Source organism: Falco biarmicus, chromosome 16 (genome assembly GCF_023638135.1).
Source record: "Falco biarmicus isolate bFalBia1 chromosome 16, bFalBia1.pri, whole genome shotgun sequence".
NCBI lineage: Eukaryota > Metazoa > Chordata > Aves > Falconiformes > Falconidae > Falco > Falco biarmicus.
The window spans coordinates 1,707,811-1,727,231 of record NC_079303.1 but is presented as its reverse complement, the minus strand read 5'-3'; the positions used below and the strand labels follow the sequence as shown (position 1 = coordinate 1,727,231).

Here is a 19,421-nt window from a genome sequence, read left to right as displayed (position 1 = left end):
GGGAAGCTGGCTAGGAGGGAACCGTTTCCAGAACGGAAATAAAGACTCCCTGCAGCTGCGAGGCCGTGCTGCTCCTCTGACACCCAGCAGCCACAACGGGGTGGCCACTCAGCACCCACAGGCATCCCTCGAGTATTCCATTCCCTGTTTCTACACAAGTGTCTGGCCAACGGGTTACATCTCCATCACGTCCCAGCATCCAGAGCAGTCATTTTCCCATCAGGTTCAAAAAAGGCAGCGAGACTCGCGCTATAAATAAGCGGTAAACGAACCATCTGCCAATAATCCTGATGAGTGACTGGATGCCTGCCGCCTTCCATCTGTGCCAGCCCAACCCCAGCCTTCGGGAGCAGCAGAAGCGGCTGCAGGGAGAGCACCACCACTCGCGTACCACCCAAAGCACGAGCAACGCTCCTGTCCCATTAATTACGCCCGCTACCCCTCAAAGCGCTTACCTTCCTTCTCCAACAGCACACAAAAGGGGAGAAGACTCCTGGAAAAAAAAATTCAGAATAAAACTAGAGAAAAGGCTAAACTGTTTACTCACCATTTTAATACTGCCAACAACTATAACAGATTGAAACTGTACACATGACAAACTGGGAGAAAAGAGTCTCGATGCAATGGTTCAGCGAAGGAATGTACTGACTGGTTATGAACATTACTACAGTAAAAACAATGGCAAACAGGAATTTGGCACCACATATACAAAGTAAAGGCATGCTTGTCAATACAGTTTGGGAGTCTCTGAACAGAAAAGGCCATGGTCAATGCAGAACGAGGTGCACCCTTTACAAAAATTGCCCACCGGTTTCAACCGAAAACGCACAAGAACCTAAGTGGTTGATTGAGTAGCTCTGTAGCAGCACGCGCTTCCCATCCAGTTTGGAGCTCGGCATTCCACCTCTCCAGCGGACACAGCCCAGGTGCACGGTCACCGCCAAGCTGCCTTTACGCTTACCACGCGGAAGAAATCTCGATTTAGATATCAGCATAAAGCAGGTTCACCCCTAACCGTAAGCTAAAAAGATTCGCTTCTCCTGCTGCAGAAGCTTCTTTCAAAAGCCTTGTGGGTGCAGGATGGTAACAAGTCACACGTCAGAAAAAGCCGAAGCTATCGCCATAAGAGCTCTAAGGATCCTTTAAGTAGTTGCAGAAATATTAAATCCTGACCATACCAAGTGTTAAAAACAAAGAGTTCCTGCTAAGAGGAATACTTTCTGCATGATCTGGTCACATGTGCATAGTTAAGTGATTATTTTTGTTGTTGTTGTTTTATTTTTAAAACAAGATTTGTTTGCAAATAAAGAAATAAAATTTAGTAAAGTTACAGTTTTCTTGATGGAAAAAACCTTAAAAACAGACTAGTGGTGGCTTGTTAACCAAAGAAAAGAGAGAAAGCTACATATCGAAGGTCTGGAATCCAGCACCTCAACTTCACAACAGCTGTACACATTTGAGATTACGCCATCCAAACGATGCCAGGATGATCTAGTCACACTAACAGTTGTTCCACCTCGACCTAACTTCAACATCCCATATCAATAAAAAAAGGTCCCTAATACAGAAGATTGTGCTAAAGAATGCAACGATTCTGCATGCTGTTTTCGTTTCCCTGGTCCTGTTCATGCTTGCAGCCGGCCCCATGAGGCAGCAAAGAGTCTGGTTCTCAAAACGCCACACCATAAAAACTGGAAAGGAAAAAAAAAAACCACACAATAACCAAATCAAAAGAGAGCATTAGTGAGGTGCGAGACAAAGCCAGCCCAAGCTGGTGCGCAACGCTTAAACGCCACGAGCAGCTCGGCTTTACCTTCTTCCCACGCCCCTTTCCTCCTCAATAGAGTCCACATTCCTTCAGGTTGTTTTTAATGATAACATCTGTAACAGCATCAAACACAAACTGCACGTTCTTGGTGTCAGTGGCACAGGTGAAGTGTGTGTAGATCTCCTTCGTGTCTTTTCTTCGGTTCAGGTCTTCAAACTGACACTGGATGTACGCGGCTGCCTCCTCGTACGTGTTGGAGCCTGAAAAAGATAAGATCCCTTACTTTGGCCAGCAGTTCACAGCTGAGATCTTTTAAGTACACATTAAGCTGCTTGCAACCATCTGCCTTATCCAGCTACAAATCCAAATCCACCATTAACCCCTTCTGGTAGAACTTGAGTCTATTCCCAGCTGCTGGTCAGTGACCTTGGACACATCACTCCCGCAATTCCCCAAGCGCTCCCCGCTCCAGCCGCCCTCCCGGAGAGCGCTGGAAGGGAGCATCGCACACTGGCTACAGCGATGCTTCATGCTAGAGACATGTCGTTATAGCAGAAGAGTGACAAACCACAGGAATAAGCAGGTTTGAAGGAAGGACCGTTTAAAAAAAAAAAATCGAAATGCCTCAAGCAGTGACTGGGTAAAGTATCACATCTGTGCAGGGGCACACAGGGAAAGGCTGTGAAACAGACTCCTGCTGAAACACAGACACACCAGGGCAGACAAGTGCCATGCCCAGGACGTGGATAAGTTTCACAGCCTCTGAAATTGAAGTTAAATCGAAGTATTGTCCTAGTAAGATGTGGAAAATATGGAGTGACCTTGATTTGCTGGAGCGCAATACTGTGCTATTCATACTCCAGCCCATAAAACACATGGATAAAGCCTGTTCCGAGCCAGACACGCATGACCACATCTCTTCCGAGAAAATGAGCTATCAGCTAACTGGACAGCCTGAAGATGCTGCCCAAGAGACAGAGTTGGGGGGGGGGGGGAAGAAAAAAAAAAGCTTTTACATTATCCTGGATTGCACAGGCTTTAACCGACTCATTCCTGGCCCTGGTGCCAGGAATAACAGGCAGTTTCATGAGCCCAGCCTTACCTGTGTACTCTGGGTAGCAGATTGTTAGTGGGCTTTTCTTAATCTTTTCCTCAAACAGGTCTTTCTTGTTCAAGAAGAGAATGATCGATGTGTCTGTAAACCATTTGTTGTTACAAATGCTGTCAAACAGCTTCATACTCTCATGCATCCGGTTCTGGAAAATAAAAGAAGGGTGACGCACCATTCCGGAGTTATTAGGGGAGGATGGGGTGTAGGGGGAAACAGGCTTTACTGCTAAGGCCAGACTAAAGAGTCAAGTGTCACTGACTTATCCCCACTGCCACTTCATCAGGAAGAGCTCAGGCACAAGGTCAGGTCACCTCCCCACCCTGCAGCTCCCCCTGCACAGCTCGTTCCTCCAGAGAGGTGCTCACACCTCAGGGAACGGGCTGCAGGGACAGCTCAAGGCTCCTCCCTGTAACCAGGGCCGGGAGAAAATCTCATTTCCGCATCGTGCTTGTCCGTTTCTGGGGCAAGATACTGTAGGCTGCTGCAAGGAAGCGCCCTTCTTCACAGCCCCCTAATAACTGTAACAAGAGGAAGCCAGAGACATGTCCACCCCCGTGCAGGACAGGTCTGCACTTGCTTCCACCTCCCTTCTACAGTGCCACGCAGCCAGGCACTGGTAACTCCTCCGCAACGTACCATTTCCTCATCCTCAGCCAAGACAAGGTCGTAATCGCTGAGGGCCACGCAGAAAATAATTGCTGTCACTCCTTCAAAGCAGTGGATCCACTTCTTCCGCTCCGACCGCTGGCCACCAACGTCAAACATCCTGGGGGAGGCAGAAGAACCGTCTCACAAGCTATGGAGACCACCCTCCCCGGCCCCCCTGCCGCTCACGGGGCAGGGGGGAGGCTCTGCTAAGGGCTTTCAAACAAGCAGGGTTCAGGGGAAAGGCAGGGACACAGCTTTCTGCCAGCAAGGCCGGCAGCTCCGAGCCCTCCCTCCCTCGGGAGGGTGGGTTTTAAAACCGAAATTCTGTGCTTCAGAGCAATTTCAGCAGGAAGGGCTAGATGGTACCTACATCCCCACCCAGAAGTCTGCCGATTCACCAGGGCATGCTTGTTTTGTTCTGTCTCCTATTTCCTTAGCAACAATCCATTTGCTTGACTGAACTCCAAACACCTACACTCGTAGTCAGCTCTTCCAGTTAATTGACACCGTGCCTGATAAAGGATTAGCTGAAACATACTACCTGCATGCTGCTACCAGGACCCAGAAGTAAAAATAAATAAATAATTAAAAAAACCCAATGGGGTTAAGAAAGAGTTTTATGTATTAAAAAAACCCAATCTGTGGGCTACTTAAGTTTAAAGGCTGCGGAGTAGCTTACAGAATTTGTGTATAAAAAAATAAATAAAAATGTGAGTGTCTGATAGCTACAACACCCTGTTCACTGAAACGTTTTGATGAGAAGCAGGATTGCCCAGGATGTTCTGATGGACTCCGACTTAATTAAATCAAGCCGGATACAGGTCAAGATTCAAAAGCTATGAAAGTCATAAACATTGATTTGTTACCAGAGCAAACAGGCAGACAAGACAGCAACTGCCCAGGGTGGGCCAAAAGCAATGCGATGTAATGGTGCCAAACAAGGCAGCCAGAAGTGCCGTTCAGCCAGCTCCCATCTTCCATTTAACGTAAACCGTCCCCGTGGACCGCGGCAGGAGAGATGAGTATCTCTGTGAGGATACAGGCTATTTACTTAGCTTGTATCATCTGCCATTACTCTCCGCTGTTAGCGCAGAGACATCTGGAAAGGAATAGCATCCCTGACAGCTCCGCTTCGCCAGGCTAATCCACATTCGAGTCACAGTTACACTACAGCTACCTCAGCCCGTTATTAATGTCTGAGATTTAACATCAAGGCTTCCGTCACAGGAAAGATGGCAGCTTCAGGGTTTAAGATGTATTAATGCTTTCCTTTGTGGAGCAAATCCCTCCGAGACGAGACACCTCGTGTCTCAGGCTCTGCACATGATCAATAACTCCAGGCAGGCTTGGGAAAGAGCAATTCCCCTTTTTGCATCGGGCAGGCACGCCTCCGAGCGCTCAGCCATTTCCTTCACAAGAAGGGTTGTAATGATTAAACTGAATACGCCTGCTACCTCCCGCTCGCTCTTCCATTAGTCAAACGCGATGATTTTTAAAAGAGCAACACACTGCAGCTGAAAATGCTAATCCTAATACATCACAACAAAAGACAAGTTTTTCCCTGGACGAACCAGAAGCAACGTAAACAGCTGGGTGATGCAAACTGTTCAGGCATTTTTGTTAAAAGAGTTCTTAAGTTAAAACACTTCAGAAGCCAAAATGCTACTGTTCTTCCAAAAAAAAAACAAAACCACACATGCAAACATCAGATTTTATATGCAACACTTGTGGGTTTGCTATAGCTCTTTAAAACTGTTTTCAAACACAAGCTAAAAATAAGCAAACAAATGCTTATTTAAAGGCTCTGGAGCAACAAAGACTTGAAAACATTGCCACAGATGAAGGGAACTCGCCCAAGATACAGGCACTGCGTTTTCCTACATCCACGTTACAGGACACAAATGCCCACGCCACGGGGCTCCGGGCTGTTTGTCAGGAGCAGGCTCGGGATCCAAAGCGAGGATTTTCTAAGGAGCAGATGAAAAGCGGGGAGGAGAGCTAACTGCAGGCTAGCAGCCGCTACGGAGGTTAAAGGGAGCTCGATTAGTGATACGTAAAGGGACACTGTCAAGATCAGGCTCGACACCCGAGCCCTGCAGGGACTGAATTTAGAAGGCAGAGAGGACAGGCGAGTGCCAGCCCCTGCGGTGCCACGCCAAGGCAGCCAGCCCCCAGCACGCTTTCTGCATGCCCCGCTCCTGCTCCGCAGCGAGTGTCAGTCAGCACAGTCATCTGCAGCTTCGTGGAGAACACCATGCAGCCCAGAGCCACGGCTGTGACTGTGGGGAGAGCTCTCATCTCCCGCATCAAAGGGAGGGGTTAAACTCAAACTCAAAATCCAGGAGTCAGTGTCCTTTTAGTATTTTTTTTTTGGTTTTGATCCTGTAAACAAGCAGTCAAGTACCTGTGTCTGCGATTCCAACATAAAAGCAGCTGAAAAGAACAGAAGAAGGCAAATAAAAGTCAAACCGGTATCTCCAGTGAGCAATGCCAGTAGAGGGGGAGTGCAACGGAGGCAACGAAGACAGTTACAACAGGGCAAAAGGTTTCGCAGCGCAGGTGTGGGACCCACCACCACCAGCACAGTCCACAGGGACAAGCGCTGCCCTTCACTTACTTGAAGTACAGGTCCTTGAAGGTGAAGTGAGTTTCCACAATGCCTGTAGTTTTAACTCTGGTCCGCAGAACATCCTGCTGAGTCGGAATATAGGTCGGCTGGGATATTCTATCCAAGTCATTTAGGTAACTAAACCAGAAGAGACAACACAAGATGCGCTTTTTTTAGTCTGCTGGCTCACCATGAATCTTTTATGAACTGCAGCAGTCAGTCATTACGGAATTTATTCATCAACTTCACGTAGTACAGACCTCGAACGCGCAGTGAACAAACCCCCTGGGGGTCTACCCAAGGGACGACTTTGCGGGGTGTTTTTAACCCTTCCCCACACGACCTTGCAGCGTGTGCTCGGCAGAGCTCAGCGAGCCGGGGAGCGAAGCCCGATAAGGAGCTAGCACGAGGAGCACTGCTGATGCAGAAGCCATGCCAAGGCTGGTATCTCTTGGGGCAATTCAAAGTAGTCAAGGTCTTTCGCATCAAAGCACAAGGCAATATAGCCAGCGGTTCACTTTTAAAGGGCAAGGAGACATCAAAACGAACCGGGAGGAAAGAATTAAGCATCCAGAACTACCCCCAAACCGGGGGTCTTCGTTCACCTCCTTGAAGAGCAGCAAACCAACACCGCACTCGCCAGCTCCTGCCCGAGGAAACCATTTCCCTGCAGCATCAAGGCAACGTGCCCGTTGAGACCCCGACTAACTCCAGCTACAGCAGATTCCCTTTGAAGTTTGGCTCTTGGGCACAGAAGTAAGAGGTATCCATCATTTCCAGCTGCGGCAGAAGTCCCACTCCAGCCAGCAGCACCTCTGAGCTCATTTTTCCTGTTAAGGGGAAAGCAACGGCCTCCTGCTTCCACCGAAGGAGACGAGGATCACTCCAGCTCTGCTGGGAAGGGACCGGCCGTGCCTTTATCAGGAGCAGGATTTAATCAATACAGTACTGTACAACTGTGAGATTTTAGTGGCTCCACACCGGTGCAATAAACTGTGCCCTCCTAGCCAAACATTATTATTACAGATCCGTTGTCAGCTAGGGATCGCTCCTTCCCGTGCACCTGAAAGCTGTGTTGGGACCCCCAAATTCCCACTCGCCTCCACCACCAAGCAGGCAACGCACTGAGCAACATCTCCCTCCCGTCAGCTTCAGCATCTCCTCTGGCCAGGACTGCCAGCATATTTGCAGAGCGCTGGCCTATTTTCCAAACCCCAGAAGAATCCAGCCTACCTGCCAGCCTCCTGCCCGTGCTCGCCCGGCGCCGCGGGGCTTTTCTCAAAGAGCTGGTATCTGCAAGCAGTTTTAGCCCAGAAAGGGCCAACTCCTCTCATTCCTCTCACGTTCAGTGGGATAACAGGTTTGTGAACTGCTCTTTGACCAGAAACACAGCACCCAAAACTTACACTTGGCTTTAGCTTCAGCTTGGTAAAACAGAATTTGGAAGGTACATACATTCATTAGGCTGCTGTTAAGAGAGATTACTGCCAGGGAAATAACGTGCCCAGATTTCACCCCCCAACACCTTTCCTACCAGTATGAGTTTAACTGTGATATGGTGGTTCAAAAGCTGACGGGAGCACTACCCAAGAACTGACCCAGCAACTCCTAACAGCTTGGCTTTGATACGGATCACGCAGCTACCCTGCATCACTGAAGCGATAAAAGCACAAGCTGAAGCTGTAAAGCATCTGCTCCCAATTGCCAGCTCTCGGCACCAGAAATTTGGGCAGTGAAAGTGGTATCATCCCTACTTCAGGCTTTTTAGGCAGCCAGCAAAGAGCGAATGGAGTCAGGCAACTCCCATCAAATGAATTGCAAAGTGCCACTTGAAGGCTGGCACGTCAGTCAGGGGAATGAGGGAATGATCAAGCAGTGCTCTAGCTGCAAGCTGCCTGAAAAAATAAGCTTTGCCAGACTAATTCCAGGGAGACACAAAGGGCAAATCCCATGGAAACGCCTAAGCAGCTGGAAGATCCAGCACAGGGCATTTCTCAGTAGAAGCCCAAGCGCTGGAGCACACCAGCTCCTCCAGCCACCCTCGCCTTGCCAGAGGCAGCTGAATTGATGGGCAGAGACAGGAGCTGTGCCCCCCGTCGCACCAGCCTGCGGAGCTCAGCCCATGCAGATGCCACTAGTTTCCCTCTACCACGGACAGATTTAGTGGAACTTAAAAAAAAAACCAAACACAAACCCCCAAGACTGGAAGAGCCTGGTCTGAGCCTCCCAGTTTCGAGCAACTCATAACCCACAGCTTACCACAGTCTGTCTGAAAGTTTAAAGATGTTTCTCACAAATATTGCTTTGGGAACTGAAAACATATTACTGCATCTTCCTACGCCCCATGCAGTTTGAATCCCTTTTCACGGTCTCCTTTGCCACCAGGCTTCCTTCGTACACTGAGGTTGCAACACTTGCTCCCCACCCTGGATCCCTGTGTGCTTCAACACCACCTTGCAAATACAAGCTTGCAAAAAGACAGTTTCGCTTGGTTTCCTTTCTTTTTTTACCCTTAAAATAAGGGTTTGAGTACAACAGAAAAAATAAGCTGACCAGAACCCTACAGCATAACTCCTGTTTCTCTTAGTGACCCTCCAAGCCTTCCCAGAACATCCCGCGCAGGCTGGCACTGCTGCAATATCTGCGTGTGCCATGGTCTGTAGCTCCACTCTGATCAGAAAACCCATCAGCATCAGCGTCGTCCCACCTCACGCTCAGACCGCTCTAAGGAACACCAGCTGCAGGAGAGGGATGTTCCGAAGCAGACAGCTTTCAGTCGCTGAAGCTAACAGTGCTCCCCTCCTCCACACGCTCACATGAACCCTGGAATGGTATTTTCCTAACAATTCAGTCATGTTTCCTTTTAGTGCTGGAAAGAATGCTTTCAAGGCCAAACGTGGCTCTGAAAGCTCTGAAAGATTCATACAAAGCATTTATTATGAACGGCTAGCCGCAGCCGGAGCTGGGGAAGGAGGGGCTGTCACCAACACGCCCGAAGGCAGAGCAGCGAACAAAAGCCAGCCTTTGCCATGGAGAGAAGACAAGAGGGCAGAAAGATGCAGGTTTGGTACCCAGGTGGGCCGGTGTTTGCAGCCACCAAACACCAAGGTTTCAAGAAACATCACCACAAGCACCTCTGCCAGTCTGAAAATGCAAACAGTATTCTTCCTACATAGGTTGACAGCTCACACAGAATTAATCATCTCTAGCCAAGGCTTCCTGCAGCAAGAAGGAAACGGGTGAAGACCTGGTGAAGCCTATATTTTAAAAATGCATTTCTTCTGCAGAATGCTAGAACAGTTTGGGTTGGAAGGGACCTTAAAGATCATCTAGTTCCCATCCCCTGCCATGGGTAGGGACACCTGCCACCAGCTCAGGCTGCTCAGAGCCCCATCCAGCCTGGCCTTGAATGCTGCCAGGGATGGGGTACCCACAGCTGCTCTGGGCTGGCCTTGCAGCCCTCACAGTAAAGGATTTCTTCCTAATATCTAATCTAAACAGACCCTCTTTTAGTTCAAAAACCCCTTGCCCTGTCACTACAGGTCCTATTAGAGTCTGTCTCCATCTTTCTTATAATCCCCTTTTAAATAGGAAGGCTGCTATAAGGTCTCCCCAGAGAAGTCCGTCTCCTCCCTCCCCTTTAGCTGGATTTTGGCAGATAAGCAAAGTGGAAGTCAAGGTAACAGAGCAGGATCTCCACGAAAAGGGATTGTGCATTACCTTTATCAATTTGGATGTTCATTTGGGCCAGCTAAAGCCAGTCTGCAGCACAGACCTACAGATGAAAAAGCTCCTTTCAAAACTCCAAGCTGTTCTCTCCAGGTGGTGCTACTCAAGGGGAATCACAAGGCAGCATCAGGAGGACAATGCCCTGCAAGCCAGCACTCAAGAGCTAAGAGGAAGAAAAAACCCACACAGAAATAATCTAAGTTTTATCCAGCATCATGTCAGGGAATTCAGGCCAAAACCACCACCTGGGAACAAGATAAAATATGCCAGAATAGAAAATAGTTGATCAGAAACTATGCTAATTGCCTGTGAGACTGCAGATAATTACCTACAGTATCTGCAGGCTGGTGTCAGCATGATCATTGGAAAAAGTAGCAAAATCAGCAAGTGAAATATTTTAAAAGCATTATTTACTTGTCAACATTTCCAAGTATCAGACAGAGGTAATTGAAGAGATGTGCAAGACAGCAATATGCCTTCGCATCCGCACTGCTGCACCAACCGAGGAGGTTTTTATTCTTCATAGCTATTACACCACGAATTGTGCACAAAGGTCTGAAACGCTTCTTCACGGCACTGAGTCAAGACTGAAGCGGCGAGGCTCAGAGCTGTTTAATCGTGTCACAGGTAAAGAAAAAAGGGAAGCTGCAATAAGTAGAAATACAGAAGTTTGAAACACCCCCCCAAACCAGCAGGCTGGTTGCTAGAGGGACATTATAAGATGATGCCTGGAGGAGACGCTGAGTGTTTACACTAGTGCTTGACCATCCACATTTCAGAGCAAGAATTACTCAACTGTTCTTAGAAAAACATGAAAAAAAAGAAAAAACATGCAAAACACTATGATTCCAGGACAGATCATTTGGATTAGCATCACAAGTGGTTATCTTTGGGAGCTTACACCCACCCGTGGCATATGGATTATGACACACCGTTATTACAGTAGCCTCCTCTCCACCCACCCTGCCTCCTGCCGCCAGGGCAGCTCTCCGATGGGCAGGATCCCTGCCTGCACCAGGGGAAACGCTCTGCGAGGCAGAAAACAGCTGGAAGAAAAGTTTTCAAAACCATTTGATGCTGCCCTGAAAACCGTCACGCTCTGCCACAGCGCTCTTGTTCTCGTTGCCACCTAATTTTCACAAGCAATCACCCCCATGTTCCTCTTTTTTTCCCCTTCAGCAGAGACCTCGAGGTCTGATGTGAAGCGAGGCACAGCACCCAGCCAGCCAGAACCAGGCTTGAAACACAGCACAGTATTGAATTTCAGCTGGAAAAAAAATCAGTCATCTCTGGTGGGGCACATATTTAAAACGCTGCTGACCCTGAAGTTTCAGTCCCATTTGTAGGAGATAGTAAAAGGAGCAAGGAAGTGAAATTCCCTCAAGAGAACTGTGCACAAAAGCTGGTACCTATGTCAGGACCACCACCACCAAACAGGATTGCAAGACATCCACCCTTTAAGCATGGACAAGGAGCTAACTGGGGAACACTGGGAAACAGAGCAGGTCCGAAGCCACACGTTGAGTGGCGAGGAAAAAATAGGGACTGAACGCTCCCTGTGTACGCTGGAAGTTGGGGGCTCCGCAGAAAACAGGTCTTCAACTGCATGGGCACACTCTGCGCTAAGGAAATGCTGCAAGTGGGTTCCTCAATCACCAAGCCGCTGGGCTACCGATTCAAAACAACGCTGCCCTAGCGCAACTCGCTGTGGTCTTAGGACAGGAAGCAAGATTCTCTGAAGCACTTACCAGAAAAAACACCACGTGTGTTATTATCAGGCTGAAACCTCTCTGCTACGCGGGTCCGATGCCAGCCCCTGACAGCAATTCATCACAGTAGCTGTGCCTACACGTACCCACACCAGCAACTGGACACGAGTGAGTTGCAGATACAGGAATAACCCTCTGAAATCCAGTCTCTGGAAGGCATTCAGGTTGAGTGGGCACCTACTAAAGCAGGCTAACACTCCATCCCCCCAACCTGCTCTGCTTCTGACCCCCTTCTACCCTGTTTTCTCTAGCCTGCCTTAATTTTCCTTCTCTTTCGAAGCTGACCATCAAGACCACAACACTGAGGGTCCCCATCTTTAGTTTCCGCAAGCTCCACGCAACCACTTATACTTTCTGCCCCAGATGCTCTGCTCAAGAAGTCCTTAAGCTTTCCTTCTCCTCTCCTTTTCATTAAATTATGCCCTCATTCACCCCCCTCCTTCTTCATCCTTTTTTCTCCCTTTGAATCTGGTTTCCTCCTCACATGCCACACAGGAATCTGAGAAAGCCTCCTCTTGTCAACTCACTTACCTTGATCTAAACCCATGATAGCCTGCCAAGGTGTTACAAATTTAGAAAAATTCTTCCTTATTTTCAAGCTAAAATATGCTCTGCACAGAAAGAGCCTGCAGGCAACTGAGCTGTGACACATCTAAAGCTTCTTTTTATAAAGCACTTCCAAACTAATTCTTTCAAAGGCTTAAAACCTGGCTAAATTGAGAGAAGTTTTCAGCTGGACATCAGGAGGCATGCTTAACCCCAAAATCATCCTTTCAGAGTTTCAAATATTTGTCCTACAGAGACCAAGCACATGATTTAGAAAGAAAAAAAGCAACAACTGTTTTGCTCATTAAAAGAAATAGTTTCCCCTCCCTGCACTAACCTGCCTTTTGGAAACAGATGAGGCATTTAGTCAAAAATCTCATTAACCAGCCAGCAGCAGCCTATTTATCAAGTCATAACTTTCCAATTGTTAAGCACTTGCGTGCGTTTTTGAAACGGAAAAATAGGCAGGTTTATAGCCAGCCTGCAGCGCTGCCCAAGTGGTGTCAGGCACCGGAACAGAAGCACATGAGGGCTGTTAAGGAGAACAGCGACGTGAATTATCGATCTGCCAATATCATTGGAAATTGCTGCTCGTTGCAAATTTGGTAGTGTAACCAGGAGCTCAGTTTCAGGAGATGTTACTCCTTTTGGCAGGGATAACGAAGGTGACATAGCCGATCACCTGCTGCAAAAAGCCCTCAACGCAAGCTGCTAAGGTCTTCCCCTAAATCCAGACTGGCAAACTCACCCAGGCACAAGCCAAACAGCAGAACTGACTTTGACAGGCTAAAGCACCAAGTCAGCTTGTGAGCCCAACCCCCTATACACCAGTTAGACTAGGGCTCCTGCCCACCCCCTCAGGAGGGGACCCTCACCACCCAGCACTGCGCTGCTTCCAGTCACACCAGCCCTTTTTGAACATACTGGGTTAGCTGGGAAGAGCCCAGAAGCAGGGAACGGTTTCTTACTATGACGCAGAGTCGTTAAGCTGATATTCTCTGGATCTGCTGAAGCAGGCCTGAACTCCGGCATCTCTCCATAACCGCTTAATCACACCAGCTAGCTCAGTGGTCATCACTCCTTCCTCTGCGCTTCCAGCTAATACAAACAACTGGCGGGCATCGTCCTGCAAGAAAAGGGGAAATCAAAACAAATTAGGACATAGGTCCATCTGTACCTTTACAAATGTTAGGAAGGATTAACATCAGTAACAATCCCAGAGGTTGAACTAAACAGTAGTTTTTAAACTGGGAAACCTCCCTTATAGTGTTGTACAGTACACCAAGAAGGAAAAATTCAGTTCCAAAAGCAAGTTTTGGATGATTACAGGTTTAAAATTAAAACATTTACAGGTTTTTGGAGGATTATAGGTCCTTAAAGTTTGAGGACTTGCCACTTGCTGCAATAGCTGTCAGAAGTAAGGGAGGCCAATTTCTTCATAAAGCATTTCATCAGGAGATGGGATGGATTGATCAGGATTTGAGTGTTTGCCCTAGAGCATGAAAATTTTTTCCAGCAGTCCTAGAGCAGAACCCCACTCTTCTACAAGTTAACAGGCAGATTTTCAGAGTGCACAACAGGCTGACCTACATCCCACACTGATGTTTATTTCCAGAGTGATCAGGCCTGCCAGCATCCTTTCGGGAAACGTAAGAGGCCTTTCGCTATCCCAGCAAGTTCTCAACTTCAGACTGTATCCTCATGACATCGGCTCCTCTCACTTGAGCCCTAAACCGGACTGCCCAGCGTGTACCCCAGCTTGGGCAAGAGTCTGCTCAGCACGCTGCTCCAAAGGGTACACACCTCCCTAGCACAAGCAACAGGCACCTAAATTAACTCAATCAAGGTCTGAAACACCACAACAGAGGTGGACCTCGGTTACGAGCCTCTGCAGGTACAGCACTTGTGGGTATGGTGCTGTGCTGACAGGTCCCTGCTGTGGTTTGCTGCGAGACAGCTGATTTGGTTTCCCTTGGTCTTTTCCTAGGAAAGTGTGGGAATTTGTTTGTCCTTCAAGGTGGATTGGGACACAAGAAAAATCTTAGCACTCTGCTCTCGTTCTGCTTTTGCAAAGCCAGCTAAGCCTGGGCAGGTCAGCTGAGAAATGGATTTTAGCATCTTCCTCCTTCCAGCTGTGTTAGCTAGGCTGAGCTCACCACTCAGCTTCACCAAGCACGGAAGAAAGGTGGAAGGAAACTCCCACAAAGATTTGGAGCAGCAGCTGACGAACAGCCCAGGTTAACACACAAGTGAAGATGTGCCCTTCAGCCAGGATGCTTTATATCGCAAGATAGCTGTAGTTGCATCACAAAGAAACTGAGCAGGTTAGTTCATTTACTGCATATTAACTGTAAGCATGAGGAATTAGTGCCAGATAGCAAGAGTCACGGGCTGCGCGGCCTGTGCCCTGTGCTGACATACACAATTCCTCTCTCCAAGTTTTCGGGAGTCCCTGCCTTCCCAGTCTGTGATTTTACCACCACCACAGTCAAGGCCTCCCGACTTCAACACTTCAAGATGGTAGAAACCGGAGACAAACACTAGTAACAGCCCAAGGAATCAGCAGAACTGGATGGGGTGGGGGAAGCAGGGCCTCAAATCCCCAAAAAACTTAAGAGGACAAGTGTGAGTAGTGAAAGCAATTAAAATTTGGCTCAGCTTAAAAATTAACTGGCACAATGCTGTGAAACACTGCTGAAGGCTGATGTCAAGCAACTTAAACCAAAGCTGAGAATTTTGTTAAACATTTGAATAGTTTAGACAAAAGTTTGGGGATTACTTTTTTTTTTAGCATTCAAACTACTAAAGCTTCTTACCCATAACCTCGGTAAAATACTAGCCACTCTGTACTGGTAACACATTACAGATTATGAAAGGTCTTTCACTATTGTATCTTGTAACAAACACATTTCCGCTGTGAGTGTCACAGACTGAATTTCCAGGATTCATTAACACAATTCACAGACTCAGACTAAGGGAAATACGTGAAATACTTACTGCTCTGGCAACTTCCCCAAAGTCTATCTTTAGCCTTCCCATGGCTCTTATGATTGCAATGATGGACTGGATAGTATTGCTGTAGACAACCACTTTATATTGTTTGCATTCTTCCTCCGAGTAGCCATCCTCATGAATAATCCTGGAAGAAAACCAAGCCATCACTGCCAAGCCAAACCAGAAGGGCACCACAGATTTTTTTTTATTTCATCTCGTACAAAAATGCAAGTTACATGCCTGCACTCTCACTTACTTCATCTGCTTCACGATGGTGCTTTTCCCAGACTCTCCAGCACCTGAAAAGCACAAAAATTTCAGTTAGCAACCACGTGAAATTAAAAGGAAAAGCAGAATGTACTCTTCGCAGCTCCCACACAGAAGTTGATGGGGTCTGGAACAAGAGACTGTGTGTTGTTGCTGGTAACAGCTCCGCAGCAGCCGTGCCAGCCCCCTGGAAGCCAGGTACGTCCTTCCTGCGTTTTATTTACAGATGCTGACAGTCATTATGCATTCATCTGCTAAAAACCAAACAAACACACAACCAAAAAAAACCCAACCCAAGAATTTCTGAATTTCCAGAGTGTACTGCTTGATCACTGAGGCTAGCCACCCGGGAGATGAGGCAGGTTTGAAAAACTGGGACGAGGATTTATCTAATAGACTACCATCCCTCTCTTCCAGCTCAGTAACTACGGTCCAAGGCTGCCCTACAGCCAAGTGCATCAATGTCATCAGCTGCTACCCACCGGTACTGGGCTGTGCGAGATAAGAGCATTCCCCTTAAATACCCAGGTGGATGCAACTGCAGATCCTAGAGCATTTTCACAAGGGAACATTTAATTCAGAAGCAATCTTATGTGATATACAGTGGAAGGGTAGTAGAACAGAGCTCAAAAGCACGCAGAAATTACTCTTGCAGATCCAGGTGAAGCAGCTTAAGACATTAAAGCCCAGAAACACGTTACCATGTCAGAGCAGGAACACCAAAACAGATCTTGCAAGTTCCCTTGCCCACTCAGCACAAAGTCAGCCAAACATTGCCCATAATCATTCAAACGCATTTTTTTTTTTCCCCACAGCAGAAAACTAGGTGCGCTCCCACGATCCATTACTAGTGCACAGTGGTAAGCACACCGGTGTCACTCCTGAGCTAGATACCTTTTGAAACGCTCTGGCAAAATTCAAAGATACCTGTCTAGACTTGAGGCAGCAGCTCAGATGCCCGTGACTCAGCACAGGACCCCGGCACAGACCCAGGACCCTGCCCTACCCCTCCAGCTGCCAGCACTGGTTCCTACAGCCACAAGGCAACTTGGGCATCCTCACCTCTGCACACCCAGACACACCCCCACAGAACACAGAGAGCAAATTTTAATGGATTAACAAGCTCTGTTCTCTATCATCTCCCACAACGCAAGGATTATTATTCTGGGAAACTGAGGCTGAAGAGACCCGTGGGTTTAGCTTGGAAATGACCCTTTGCCAGAGGATGATTTCCAGCTGAAATATCAGACCTGCAGGCTGTAGCACTTGGGCATGTCTGCATTGCAAACAGCCTTCCTTCAAAGAAAGGCAGAGAAACCTGGCTTGCCAAACCTCTGCAGACCTGGTGTGTGTGCGTTATCCCCATCTGTCTGCAAAATAACAGCTAGTTAACCCGCTTTTCGCAGCTTTTTCTCTGAACCACAGAGCATTCAGTGTCCCTTTCCCACAGGTACAAGGCAGAAACCACCTTTGCACACCCGTGCAGCAGCTGACACGCTTGCACAGCTCGGTGCAGCAGACTCCTACCTAACTCTGGGACTCTGAGCCATCACATTATCACAGTTTACTGAGCTCTGCAGTTAGCAGCAGCCGAGTGCACTGCCCACACACACGCCTGTCCCAGCCATGAAGCATGAGAAAGGCACGCACGGCGTTACTGCACGTCAGCAGAGGTGCAGGTCCTGCGTTACTCTACCTCGTGTGACCGCGCCAGGAGTTCGTTGCAAACAAGCCGGACCAGCCGCTGGCTTCAGGGCTCCTCAGCCTAAAAGGCTCACTCTGATCTGCAGAACTGGGTTTGCTGAAGGAGATGGAATGAAGTTGAGCCTGTCTGGATTTGGATAGATGACTCGAGATCCTGGATGGACTAAGAAACCCAACCTCCCATTCACATCAAGCTTCCAGGAACCAAATGTCCCAGCCTGCAGAGTCCACACCACGCGGCAGTGTGCTAACCCAGAATGGCAGTGCTACAAGCAAGGCAAGCTTTGTGGGAAGACAAAAATTTTTAGATTATCAGACTAACAGGAAAACCAAAAAGACCAGCTTTGGGGAATGTCAGGCTGTGAGAACTGGGCTGTGGCAAACTTCTCCACCAGAAGAAGCAGAAAAGCTTTCTGGTGCTACCTTAGGGAAGCACAGCTTCCAGGAAAGAGCTTCCCAAGCCTCTTGCAACATCCAGAGGGGACAACGCTGCACTCCAGTGTCATTCTAACATCCCTGAAGCCTCAGGAAGGCCAGCTCCTAGAAACAGCACCATGAACAGGGTGTGGGAGCAGCAGCACTTCTTAAAAAGTAGAATTCACTTCTTGGTCTTGTGACTTTATGTCATGTTGGCTGAGGAAGCAAGAAACCAAACCCTTGAAGATAAAGAGGTCACTTTGGAGGGATTGTGTTTGTGACAGGTACGAATTATTCCCTTGCCTGGAATTCTGTACGCCTTTTAGCCTGCTTATTTCACATTCCTTCAGGGTTTTTTCCAACATCACTAGTAAAACCCTTTTGACTGATAAGGGAATAAAAAGTACTGGCAGGAACACCAAGGTGCCGGTTACAGCGGTGGCAGAGGAGGAGTACGCAGCAGCCAGATACGAGCAGCTCAGTCACCAGCAGTGAACACACCGCGCCAACCTGAGCCCAGACTTGTCACTCGCAATCAGCACCTAATGAGGACAATGCAGCCTTTACAGCCATGCACTTGTATTTCCACTCCCAGGTTCATCCCAGTCAGCTCCCAGATGTTGACAAGCATTCCTGCGGATCCACTGCTGTATTACATTACAACAGAAAGTTTCCCCAACAAAGTCGTTTTCAAGCTGAAGGTGCATTTCCTATTTGCACTTAGCTTCAAACCAAACATGTGGCCAAATATTTTTACAGCTCTTGGTGGCTGAATAGGGCAGATGCAAACCAGCCTCTTCCCATAGTACGAGCTTTCACAGTAGGACAAGTGCTTTCATGGCAGGCTCTCAGGCTGCCAAATGCCAGGAACCTCTAGTCAAATGATGCCTTGACTCATTATACCTATTTCCAGGTGTCTCAGGGTTGTACCTCCATTGCAGAGTGGCTGGAGAAGGATTTCTGCTTCTTTGGATCAATTTGGCACAAGAGAACAGAGGCAACCAGAGAAACACAACAGTGTTGAACCAACCAGTACCCAGTGCCTCTCCTGCACAGCTCCGGGGGTGCCACGGCCAAGACATACATCTAAGAGCACCGACACCTTTAAATGCTGATTGCTCAGACAGTGCTTGAGTTTCTGTCTCGTCCCCCTCAGGGGACTAACACTAACAGCTGCCCCCACAGTAGGAAAACTGTTCCCAAGATAGGGCACGTAGTGCAATTTAAATCAATTAGCCTTTAGTTTAGGTTGAAGGGTTACCAGATTAGAGCCTCTCATGACAAAATACTTCCAGGCTGCCATGTTAAGTGTCTGCAAACCAAAGAATTTCAACTTTTAAATTATTCCTAAGCATACAGCAATTCCATTTTTTTTCCCTTCCCTCAAGACTTAAAAAGCTACTGCCTGTTCAGCCTCAAGTAGAGCAGGCAGTATAAACTAGGCTCCACCTTCAAAGCTGTTCCAGAAGCATTAACAAGGATGAAAAATAAAGCAAGTTTTAAGCAGAATTCCCCAAAATCTGCTCAGATGTTGGGAGTTTACACCTTCCACCCAAGCAAATCCCAAACCACATGACAACAGCAGGGCTCCTGCTGCAGCCTGCAGCCAGCTACAGCAAGACTGTCTGAAACCAGCAGCTTGCAGGGAATATCTTTCCCTTTAGCAGGCGGGTTTTCTTTTGTTATTGCCTCTTCTCCCAGTTGCCAAGATGTCTGCACCTCTCCTCCAGCTGGCACGGATTTTAATAGAGATGGCATCAAGAAGGGCTTGGGAATATCTGTGTGTTCCTGCTATGGCTTCTTGGGTGCTCAGCACTGCAGCTACAGCACTTGTGGTCAGATGTGAAAATGTTAACGCTC

General features: G+C 47.9%; 1 protein-coding gene across 2 annotated transcripts in view; it reads right to left on the bottom strand.

Moving 5' to 3' along the window:
* Positions 1-536: 536 nt before the first annotated feature.
* The window catches only part of GNAI3 (G protein subunit alpha i3), a 33,142-nt gene continuing 14,257 nt past the window's right edge, over positions 537-19,421 (bottom strand). For both annotated transcript variants that reach the window (XM_056361356.1, XM_056361355.1), the window contains exons 2-9: positions 15,430-15,472; positions 15,177-15,318; positions 13,148-13,305; positions 6,145-6,273; positions 3,516-3,645; positions 2,871-3,024; positions 1,814-2,028; positions 537-1,691 (exon numbers count right to left, since the gene is read on the bottom strand). In XM_056361356.1, the coding sequence (XP_056217331.1) occupies positions 1,838-2,028; positions 2,871-3,024; positions 3,516-3,645; positions 6,145-6,273; positions 13,148-13,305; positions 15,177-15,318; positions 15,430-15,472 (947 nt within the window). In that variant the 3' untranslated portion in view covers positions 537-1,691; positions 1,814-1,837. The remainder of the gene's footprint in view (positions 1,692-1,813; positions 2,029-2,870; positions 3,025-3,515; positions 3,646-6,144; positions 6,274-13,147; positions 13,306-15,176; positions 15,319-15,429; positions 15,473-19,421) is intronic.